This window comes from Chiloscyllium plagiosum, unplaced genomic scaffold, assembly GCF_037043375.1.
Source record: "Chiloscyllium plagiosum isolate Xiang-an unplaced genomic scaffold, Cpla_swu_hap1 HiC_scaffold_31, whole genome shotgun sequence".
Taxonomy (NCBI): Eukaryota; Metazoa; Chordata; class Chondrichthyes; order Orectolobiformes; family Hemiscylliidae; genus Chiloscyllium; species Chiloscyllium plagiosum.
The window spans coordinates 22,160,736-22,173,305 of NW_028270169.1; the positions used below are offsets into that span (position 1 = coordinate 22,160,736).

General features: G+C 37.9%; 1 protein-coding gene across 4 annotated transcripts in view; it reads right to left on the minus strand.

Moving 5' to 3' along the window:
* Window positions 1–1,808: 1,808 nt before the first annotated feature.
* LOC122564000 (coronin-6-like) overlaps window positions 1,809–12,570 on the minus strand; it is a 242,289-nt gene continuing 231,527 nt past the window's right edge. For all 4 annotated transcript variants that reach the window (XM_043718414.2, XM_043718415.2, XM_087977336.1 and 1 more), the window contains 2 exons: window positions 10,807–11,037; window positions 1,809–7,450 (listed from right to left, as the gene is read on the minus strand). In XM_043718414.2, coding sequence (XP_043574349.1) covers window positions 7,328–7,450; window positions 10,807–11,037 — 354 coding nt within the window. In that variant the 3' untranslated portion in view covers window positions 1,809–7,327. The remainder of the gene's footprint in view (window positions 7,451–10,806; window positions 11,038–12,570) is intronic.

Sequence of the window (12,570 nt, forward strand, 5' to 3'; positions counted from 1 at the left end):
AAACAGACCATTCAGACCAACAAGTCCACACCAACTCTCCAGACAGCATCCCACCCAGACCTACTCCCTCTACCCTATCCCTGCAACCCTGCATTTCCTGTGTCTAATCTACCTAGCCTGCACATCCCCGGATACGGCCAGTCCACCTCCACATCATTGGACTCCAGGAGGAAACTGCAGTACCAGAGGAAATACAGGGAGAATGTGCAAACTCAACACAGACAGTCGTCCTCGGCAGGAATTGAATCCGGCTTTTTCTTTAAAAAATAAGAGACTTAACAGACATCAAATATTCTTATTCTCAAACTGGAATTTTAATTTTCTGATGTCAGAATGCAGTAATGTAACAAACCTGCACCTTTGATTACTGCATCATTCAGGTATTATTTATTTTAAAATAAAATCTAACATATTGCAATCAATGCAGATGCCAGATACCAATAAAATTCACACTGGAATGCCATATATCCAGTTAACAACAAAACATTTCTTTAGCAATGGAGGAGAAAGTTCTTTTTCTTGCATTTTTATTTCAATAAGCCACTAGATTCCCTTCTGCAAATTAAAGAATATATTCACTTTTGGTTTCGTGCACTACTGCCTTTAGAAAGGCCACACAAGAAAGGCCACACAAGAATCTCTAACTTAATCTCTTTTTGGCTCAGATATGCTACATTATCTGCTTCATAAGCTTCACCTCATAATTCACATCCTCCATCTTTTTACCCTCTTCAACAGTGTGTAAATTGTGCAGTAATATATTGGCTTCGTAAGCCAGGTTTGTAGAACACTTCCTGATGGTTTAGAATCAGACATCTGAACTGAAAAAAAAAATCACACATCTGCCTAATTTTTGCCTGTTTATATTGCCTTCTTATGATGCATGCAAGTGTCAGTGATCCATATGACCTGCATGTTGACATATACACATAGTCAAGAGACAATCCATTTGTTGGAAAGAATGCTGGAAAGTGATACTGCCAAAAAAAAATTCAAATGGAAAATTAATTAAAAGATCGGCAAGGCATTACATTATTATTCTTTCCACTTACATTCTTAAGTAACTGGAAGATAAACTATTAAGCCTGTTCATCAATCTGCACAGGCCATACAATGGAACTCTTTTAACAGCCAGTCTGTTATGATCAAGCACTGCATAGTGAGGCACAAGACTATTTTTTTACTGTAACACAATCATCAAATTATATCTAAGATCAAGGTTTGGATTTCAAATTTTCATTTCCACGTATAACGTTAATTTCTGCCCTTCTCTGTATGCAGAAGCTGTTCAACATATTCATGTGAAGTCTTCTGTATCTGCTCTCTTGCAAAATCCAATGAATACCAGAGGTGTCTCTAGTATGCATTTTTTCATAACCTATAATTAATGCTTATAAAACCATTAGCAACACCTACTGCAAGAAAATCGGTATGATATGAACTTCTATCTAAATAAATCTCTTAAAATCTTGTCATTGCATATAATCCTCTGATAAATTGATACCAGCCTTCATGAGGAATACCTCACACGATACTGTAAATCTTTCAGCAAAAATTGGTTTGTCCAAAAACGAAATGGGCATATCTTTCTTTAAAACAAAAATCAGAATTAACGTAAACTTTTACTTTACGAATCTGGTGAATTGAGCTCCAGTGGCTGAATTTACTGACCACAGGCCTACAGAGAAGACAGATATTATGCATAATGCACTCTTGCTAATTGAATGTCACTGAGCCTCATTTTGGCTCACAAAATGTGTATGTGTCACCATTAACATGGCAAATAAGGTGATGTTCAATTGCTTGGCAACATTTATATTACTTTTATAATACAATACAATACACAATAGGGCACCTGTACATATCACATTTGTTACAGATTGTTTACAGTGATGGCAGGTTACATTTGTGATGTATCTCATGCAAAAGATTACTGGATTACATCAAACTCTTACACAATACTAGTATTATGGACTTGGGCTGTACTTTGTGCTAAACAGTAGTACTTAAAAAAAAAACAGGTATTTACTGTCCAGTATGGATAGGAAGTCATTATTTTCAATTACAGAGAAGTAAATTATAAAAACACACACAAACACATGCAGATTTATTTTTATAGGTTCCACCATTTCTGAAAATAAAACACAGCATCCTTTGAAGGTTTGGTATCATTGCAGCAGGAGGCCTTTAGAGTTTTCACTAATGCAAGATTATATCCTGGACTGAAGGAGTTATGATCAATGTATCTGTACTGTACTACTGAATTTGCTTTATCATTTTAGGGAAATATGATGAAAATTGCCAGCTTAAATTTGTTTTAATTATCAAAGAATAAATATCTCATACTTTTGATCATTTATTTATTTGGGGGTGCCGGGTCTGAGAGTTACTTCCCCTCCCCCAGTCCAAAGCCAGTTCCCATTTGGGACATTATTGCTTATGATAGTAATTATTACACAGATAATAATGATTGTAAAATGCTCATAAAGCCTTTACATTATATTGAGTAATTCCAGATCATTGGTGCTAACTATAGAAGTATATGAATTGACTCCGGCATGGATGGGTTGGACCGAAGAGTCTTTTTCCATGCTGTACATCTCTATGACTCTATGACACCATTTGCAGATATTTGTACAGTTATATATGTAACTGGACAACCAGTCTGTGATAGCTAAAAGCCTTTTTGAGACTATTAGCCAAGACATTCCCGTGACTTGTAAAATGCTATTCTCACAGACATGCAGCTCCAATTGTGACATATGTCCATTTACAATGCCTCTTAAAGCAGGACACTGAGTTCAATGAAGTGTATCCTTTGGCTACTGCTGTGAAAGAAGAATTTGATATCTTACATTATTAGTACATTGGTAGCTAATAAGCATCATGTAAAACTGTGTTCATCAGTTTTCATCAATTGGAAGGTTCACTATGAAAATAACCACTTATAATAACCTCTCATTCAAAATTCCTCTACCAAGTACAAAGCTGACAAAGTTTCATATCAGAGGAAGGGACTTAGAGGAGTCCTGGCAAAGACTATGTTAAATATCTTTTGACAATGCTTTTATTTTAGTTATAATCATTGACAAGTTGCTGAAACGGTAATGAATAAACAAAATGCCATCTGTTTATTTCATATGTCAGTAGACATTACTTGGTATAGATTGACCTGAAATCTGAAGCCTCTTTTTACATTTGGAGATAATGAACTTCAAACAATCGACCTAATTCCAAGAAAACAATGGGGAATTTGAATGAAAATCAGAGTTACTTATAATATGCAATATATTTAATGACTTAAATTATTTAATAGTAGGACAAAAGGCAATATTTAAAATAATTAAGCTTGCATGATGGTCAAATCTATAAATTACTTAATAATTCTGTACTGGCACTTCTGTTCTTCTCTGTATTGAGATACCAAAGTTATTTTCCAAACAACTAAAAATAGCCAAGTTGTGTCAAAGAATTGAAAATTATTTTCCAAGTTGAAATTTTTCAAGCTGTCATCACTTTATGCTACTTTTCAGCCTTTAAGTGGATTAGAAGAGAATTGCAATTTGATTCTGTTAATTTTAGTGTACTTGATCTCATCTGTCAAAACAGTAACTCCCGCATTTATCCCATGAATGTAAAATACAACTAATCTTCTCAATTTTGCCTCGTTAGTTCACTTCAATAAAAATAACTCGTGACCTAACAAACTCTCATATCTGATTATTTGGACACTCACACTTCCACCATTTTTCTCATTCCATTTTGCTCCATTTTATTGTGTTGTAGTTTTTCATCCTTTTTGCTTCCTTATTTGGCATAACTTGACTGAGACTCTATCTGTGTATCATCCAGCTCTTTGAAGTTTTGAACAATGTTCTGTCATGAGCAATAATATGCTCAAAACAGAACATTTTTATAATATAGCAGATATTCCCAATATTTATCTTATAATCGAAAAAACTGTGTCAAATATGTCTGAATATAGTGCAATGCAAGTGCTCGACTGGTACTACGAATAATAGGTAAAAGAAAGTTGCACTTGGATAAAAGGTGAATGTCTTCAAAGAGGGGAACCACTTCCCTGAATAAATGGTGGAACCTCTTTTACTAAGTCATAAAAAGGCATAAATCATAAATCCTACTTGTATCACATTGGTTGTAAAACTCAGCCAGTTTGTCTTCCATGTCCTTCTCACGGCCACAAAAGCATTAACTCTTAAGAACTAATTTCTTTACAGCAAACAATATTATCATTACTTAGTGATCTAAACTTGCTCTTAAATGAAAACCAGAAGTAGCAAGCAGGTGAGTAAACTCCAGATTATTTCAAAAGGGTTTAATCAAAGTTTCTTCCTGTGGAGGTGGATTCTATCCCTCCAGCTACACACATGAAGATCTCTAGTTTGAATTATGTTGAGTACATGGATTATACATATAGTAATTCAGGGGAAAACGCATAAAATATTTTGCAGTAAAAGCTACTGAATACATTGTGGCTGTAGACAAAATGGCAAAACATGATATGCTCAACAGCCTCCCTACTGCTTTTCTTTTGAATGTTTCATTTCACTGGCCCCACGTGTGAGACGAATACCAAAGCTGATACCACAACGCAACACAAATGTGAGATCTTTGAGCATTAGCTGAATCTAGTGTTCTTGATTCTATTGAAGTGAAAACATGCACATCTAATCTAATAAATATAAACATCTAATCTTCAATTGCCTTCTACTAACAAGGCACAAAGATATTGCCAACCATTCTCATACATTTTACCTGAGGACAATATGCGCTCATATTCTTGGACAGTTGCTGCATACTGCACAGTTCTGTGAAGTTAAAGTCCTTTCATAACTGATTTTAATCTGTCATTTAGACTAAAAGGCACAGCTGATTAGTCCAGTAAGTAAACATTGCCCTGTATTACTGCATATTTATATTTTGATTAAGCCTCCTGTTCTTTCCATGTATGTCTGTATAGAGACCTGCTGCTGTTTAAACAAGGTCACAGTATTTTGAGACATTTTAAAAGATTTAATAGGCTGTGTTAAAAATCTCTGAGCAGATCATCCAAACTTGTTGACAACTACTCGAGAACCAGTATGTACAGAAATTGAACAAAAAACCTTTTTTTTTGTAAAAGGTGTTTTTAAAAAAAACCCAGCATCAACTCTAATTTTCAACTGTGAGATGTTTAGTACAACATATGGCAACGCAATGATTTAGGTGCATAAATAACATGCACCATTGTTCTTCAAAAGGCTGCTGTGTGACATTTTGACTTTTGCTCCAATAAAATAAACAAGAAGAAGCAGATTAACATTGAGTTCTCTGAACATACTGCACTTAGAACTGTATTTTCTTTTAAAAATCAACTTCTGGTGGTTACCTTTCTTTAACTCAGCAATACTGCAGTAAAAAGAAAAAAAAGACCTAAGTTACCTTTGGATTACAGTACACTAATGTTTTTATGAATAGACTTGCTGTATACAGAAAAAAACTTCAAAACACCAAGTGAGTACAGAACATAGCACAAACAACAAATTGACAGAACAATTAATGCTGATATATTTGGCATACACCCTCACCAATTCTGACAGTGAACTCTGCTTAATGTAGAAAGGACATGAAAATTGGAAAAGTTGGGTAGACTACTACTGTTAGTCAACCATTTGAGCACAGGATCGTGTTAAAGATGGGCTGACAATCACTGTGAACAGGATCGCATTGCTCAATATCTGAAATGTGCTTCATTTCCACTTGTGTATGTGTTGTACACACCTTCCTGCTTTTTTGGCCGGAATCTCATTCTTATTTAGGAGAGGAAAACACAAAGATACTATAACAATCAGTTAGTTGGCTCGATTGGTGAGATCTGAAGAACCATGAGATCCATCAGTCCCCACTCTCTTTTTATATGCAGAGAACTACAATGAGTGTTAGGTGCATTGATGATGCTGTGCCAAGAATAGCATTGGTATTTCAGCCATGTATAAATGTACTTTCTCTCTTTCCCACCCCAATTCACTACAGGCCAGATAGAAGCAGGCAATGAACTGCATTTAATAAGAATAAGGGGGAATAGCCTTTTCTGATATTGAATCAAGGAAATATAAATTGGATATGTTATCTAGAGCATCCTATGATGGGGGAAGTGCACATTTGCTATCAACTGCTTTCATCTAAAAGAAATGCCAATAGGAACTGCAAAGTCAATACTCTTCACACAAGACTATGTATTATGCACACAATTGGTAGCAGTGATAAAACAGAAAATAAATCAATGACAGAAAGCTTAGCACTGGGCAACAATTGTAATTTCGAGCATGGACATAGAAAACAATAGTATAAATCCACCACAAAAATAAAATAGCACTTCTTTTTGCCACAATGCACAATGCTTACACCAAATAACACATGTACAAATTATTATTTTAAAATATTTCCATTCCTGAAGATGAAGAGTTCTTGGAACAAGACCATTTTATTCATAAATGTAAAGAAAATAGTGGAGAATGCCCTATGGACTTGCTAGCATTGTACGTCATGATTTTGGAACTGACTCACAAAAGGAGTATACTGGCTTTGCAATGACCCATAGAAACTACATCATCCACTCGTCATAGCCTGTGTGCACCTACAAACGCTACAAAATATCAATTTTGCCAAGTGCCAAATACTGCCACAACCTTATACAGTGCAAATCATGAACGTAAAATTAGAATCACTAAATATTGTCTGACTATACCTGAGCAGAACTCAAAGACACAATTACCTTATTTGCCAAAAGCAATGGAGCCACAAGCTGAGGAACTTTGTAAGCATATTAGCCTGGAGTTTGTTTCAAAGTTAATTTATGAATCATATGAACAAGTTGCGATCCAGACTATCTCACCATCCAGCCAATGCCCTTGATTAGACCTCGTGGTCTGCATGGTGAGGTCATTCCTTCCCCTCCCCTTCCCTCAGTCCAAAGAGAAGTTCTGGCATTTATGTTCAGGATCTCTGCTCATGGAGACTGTAATGCTCACTAACAATAGTAGTCCATGACCACATGTAGGAACACTGATCAGATGTAGCTCGAGTTTTTAGTTCACTGTAGTTCCCAAACATCACGTAATTCTTCAATTAACCTCCAGAACAAAATATTAAATACTTCCATGTGGTCTTGCCTGACTGGAGTTAAGAATGCACATACTTTTATGTAGATTTTTATAAAAGCTACTGTCAATTGCCACCAGAGTTCTCAGGGTGGGCACTGATGAGTTGAATTGGCTTGGCAGGAAGCACTTATACCTTGGAGTGCATGCTTGAGCTGAAGATATGATTAAGCTGTGCCATTTGTGAACTTTGAGAGCTTGTTCTCTAACTCAGTAATGCGTCTCTCCTGGGACTGGACTATCACCTTCAGTGATTTAATTTCGTCCATTAGTTCTTCCACGGTTACACGCTGAGGACAAGAGAGAGAAGAAAATCAATAACAAGCCAAACAACATCCAAATTAGGCGCAGAAGGAGTCTGTTCAAACCTTCTCTGCCATTCAGTAAGATCATGGATAATTCTCATCCCTCCCCGATAACCTTTGATTTTTCCCTGTCTAACAAGAATCTACCTACTTCTGCCTTAAAAGTACTCCACCACACCAGGTTATAGTCCAACAAGTTTATTTGGAAGTACTAACCTGCTGGGATATAACCTGGGTATTGTGAGATTTTAACATTTGTCCACCCCAATCCAACAGCAGCACCTCCACATCTTAAAAGTATTCAATGATCCCACCTCAAACACATGATGATGCAGAGAGTTCTAAATCCACACAATGCGCTGAGAGGGAAAATACCTTTCATTTCGGTCCTAAAAGGTGACCCCAACTTTAACATAGTGTCCCCTGGTTCTGGATTCACCAAGAAGAGGAAATAGCCTTTCCACATCCACCTTATCAAGGCTTTTCACGATTTTATAAATTGAATAAAATCATCTATCATTCTCCGAACTCGCATGAAAACAAGTCCGTCCAACCTTTCCACATAAGACAAACCATTTATGCCAGGAATAATTTAAATAGCAAACTGCTCAAATAAGGAACAATGGACACACACATTGAATGTCAATCTTGCTGGTTAGCCAACATTGTGCAATCATGAGAGAGGTGGACAATTGTAATTGATTTATTTGATATAATGGATCCTTTTATAATGAATTAATTTATCTGAATCATCCAATGTCAGAATTGCTCTTTCTATCTCTTTCCAGAATCTAAATTACTCTTCTAAGCTCATTCAGACCTTACAGCTAGTGCAAGACCAACAGGATCTGACCTCATGTACAAATAGCAAAATAACATTCCACCTATACACTGGAGCAGGGCTGACATGCACAATCTCTAATCATGGGTCAGCCTATCCCATGAGTTAACACGAAGAATTTCCTTGGGACCGAAACATTGTAACTTTCACAAGTATTGACATAAGTGCTACTCTAAACTGTCTGAAGATGGACTGAATCACAATGAGACAATGGCAGTCTGAAACACCTTTATCAAAACATATGGTCAAAACAAAGTCAGCTTGCATTGCTCAAATTCATTTCAATATTTGGAAAATATGAAAATAAATAAACCATGTACTCCATTCCTGTTGAAGGTAACTTGATGTTTTATTTTGCCTGTGCTTGTTTTCTGCACAAACTCTTTCTGCAAACGTGCAACTTGCTGCATTTCAGCTGCACCTTCCAACCTGCAGCTTGACATTTCTTGGCTAATAAGCCGATGAAATACTCTCTTGTTCCAGTTTCTTTTCATTCACTCTGTTTTCCCATTCAATGAGACATTTCTGTTACTTCCCTGGACAACCCCACTGAATCCTGCTCACAGTGACTCGAACAATGATCTCGGCACCTTTTCTCAGTCTTGGGATGCAAGCCAAAAGTGCTTGCTATTTGCTATTTGCAAAGTGAATGGAGCTATAACAGATTTGGGCTGAGACAACGTACACTATTTGTAGCCGTTTGAAATGGATTGTCGGCCTACAACATTTCACAAACTAACTTATTTGGTTTTAATATAGTTAGGTCCTTACTTAAAATTGTGACTGCATTCCAGATTCCCACCCAAGCTGTGTACATGCACCAACATCTGCCTACCTCTATCCGTGAAGCCCCCTTATGGACCCAATAGGACAACTATGGTCCATCCTGGTGCAGTCCTGGTTGAGATCATGCAGATTTCTGACTGGTGGGTGCACAAGTCCATGACTTTGAGGTCCAGCCATAAATCTGGACTGGCCCTTACCAAGTCAAAGGAGTGAGTGTGACCCTCTCCATGGAGCACAGAGGCACACATTACTGTGTGAAATCACCCTACCCGGACGCCCCCTTATCTGAGGACTGCCAAGTGCCATGGCTATTTGTCAGGTTGTGTGACTGTGCCAATTGTCACAGCAAGACACTGCACAGCAAGGCATACATTCTGTGGGTATGCTGGTATGCATCAGGTGAATGGGCACTGACAGCAAACAAGCACAGATTGGGTCCCAGTGCCTGTGTGGTACCCAATGCACTTGGGCACGGCTGGTTTCTGCTGTGCTCTGTTAATCAAGTCTGAAAGTCCAGAGTGCATTGTCAATGCCAGGAGGATGGCATGGGTTCACTGAGCCCTAGATACCAATGCCCGAGGAGAAAGGTTATGTGCATATGGTGTCCATGGATTGTGCCTTGGGCTGCTGTTTGGCTGTGGGCAACATGGAGATGCCCGCTCTGGTTTCCATGCTGGCTTTAGCTGACTGCTGGTTTATTGAGTGAACTTAACAAGGATTAATCACAACCCCATGCTTCCTAATGAGAACCTCACCCAGGCTGCTCGTGAGAAGTGCCTTAGCCTACGCCACTCATATTCCTGGGATATTTCATCCAATATAGCGTTGAAGCTGAAATTTCAAATTGCTAAATGCCTACATTGATAAATGAAATGACTTATAAAAATAAAATGAGTTTAAAAATATGAAAGGAAAATACAATTTGCAGCTTAGATCACCTCTTTCTCACTGGCGATCATATTTCCTGATCATTGGAGACCCTCCCACCTTCCCAATCCTCCACTAGCCCCCCAGGCTCGAGTAGTTCTGGTCTTTCCCAGTTCTTTGACTGCCCAGTTACGGCCTCACCTTAGTCCCTCAACCTTCAGTTGTAGCCTTACGCCATCTACTGACTCACTCATTACCGCTTCCTTCTCCAGGACTGCATTCCTACTCAATCTGTGGCTGGCACTCTGATGTTGTGAAAATGTGGTATGTTGGAAACACTAAAGTACTTCAATCCATGTTTTATTTTAAAAAGTTCCGCGCTTATGCTTCTCTCTCCTGAAAGAGCATCAGAGACGCAGAAGCCACTTTGAAAGTCATTGTAAAACCAAAGTTGTGAACTATTAGGGCTTGCATTTCCACTACAGAGTGGTTTGGATTGAATCTGGATCATGAATGGGAATGCATGTTCAGGAAAGGGAAACAGCGAGGGATTGTGTTGGGGAGGGAAAAGTGGTCACAGTGGGCAAGAGGTGGAGATAGGGAGTGGCGGAGGTGCCAATGGAGTTTTGCCAGAAATAACCTTAAAATGAACCATGCAACATCGAATGAGATTACAGACCTCTTCAGTGTTAAAGTAAAACAATGTTAAATGGGAAAACTGTAAGCCAGGACTTGATATACACAACTTCAGCAGTAGGCCATGGTGAGGGGAGGGCAGCAGGGTTATAAATGGAAAGACTGAAATCAAAAAATAGCTGAAAATCCAATGATGCGTAGGAAGACATACAGAAAAATTTGATTCGCATGTGGAGTAGCTTCGTCGAGGTCCAAGAGGCGGCTTGTTATCCAGAATGTTCTTCTTGGCAAATTTCAGTTCTCTGTTTTTGGGTGGAATGTACCCATCTCTCAATGAGATAAGGATGGGATCAGCGTTCTTGCCAGCCATCCATTCCTCCGCTTCTAACGCTGGCTCAGGACCTTGTGTATCTGGGTACAAGTCATCTTGGAAAAGATCTGACTACAAAATTCAGAGGAAGAAAAGAAAACATAGTTTTAGCTGGAAAGATCCTCAGGAGAGATTCACATCCAAGTTGTAAATTGGACATTGATAGTAAAATGCTCCTCATTCAATTTCCACAGTTAAGAAATCTTTGGTTGTTTGGATCAAACAATTTATTGACTGAGTTGTTAGATGTTGTCAAGAGGAGAGAACTGGCTGGTTTGGAGGCCTTCATTTTAATAAATAAATAAATAATCAGATTTCATAATTGTAGCTCAGTGCAATCATCATGTCTAAATGACCAATAATAAATGAGTTTAAAATAATGTATTTCCCTTGAAGATGATAATATTTATATCCTTTCGTGCTCTTTTATGTCCTTTATTTCTAAAATAAATATTCTCAAGTAACTTTATCTCTTTATGGTCCATAAATAATCCATACATCCAATAGTCTTTGGATTTTTCCACACACAAAAACATTGAAATTTTAAGGCATTGAAAGTGGCCTTTTGGTCCATCATGTTTGTGCAATGGATCACAGGATACACCGCGTGCATGAGTAAGCACATCAACTATTTGCTCAGAGCACAAGGGGACACATATGGGGAGGTGATGACCTAGTGGTATTACCGTTGCACTGTTAATTCAGAGATGCAGGTAATGTTCTGGGGACCCGGGTTCAAATCCCGGCACAGCAGATGGTAGAATTTGAATTCAATAAACATTTGGAATTAAGAATCTAATGATGACCGTGAATCCATTGTTGATTGTTGGAAAAGCCCATCTGGTTCACTAAGGAAATTGCCATCTTTACCTGACCTGGCCTTCCCAGGTAATGCGATTGACTCTTAACCCCCCTTGGGGCAATTAAGGACAAGAAATAAATACTGCCCTGGCTAGCAACATCCACATCTCAAGAATAAATTAAAAAATCAATTCACACTCCCTAAGTGCAAGCTGTCCCAAAGGGAGCACAGACCAGGAATCTGCTACCTGCACACCTCAACTTCCAGTCCAAGGTGCATCTGGATTAGTGGGTGGAAAATAGCAGACTGCAAGTGCTCAAATACATAAGTTACATAATCTTCCATACAAGCTGCTTGATTTCATAAAACTATGCTGTATTTCTTCATATTTCTGCCCTAAAATTCAGAGCTTAAAACAAAAATCCCAATACAGCTTTTAGATCATGCTTTGCCGAAAGAGGCAGTGAAATAGGAATGCCGCAGAGTTCAGTTCTATTAAACAAGACAGGAAGCACTGCCCAGGGATCATTCTTAACACTTTGCAACCAAGAGTAAGGGAGATAAACTGAACAGGACCATTCTAAAATCATGGAAAGCTCTTCAAAGGTGAATGTCCCATCTCACCTAAACTAATTTGTTGGCATTAATTTATTCCCTGCATTCAGACATTGACAATTGATTACACACAAGTAAGAAAAGATGTAAAATTAAAAACTGCTCTTTTCAAAATTGGTTGTTCTACCTGCTGCTTCTTGTCTTTGTTAGAAATAATTTTTCCAGTCTAATAGCATCAAGACTAATGA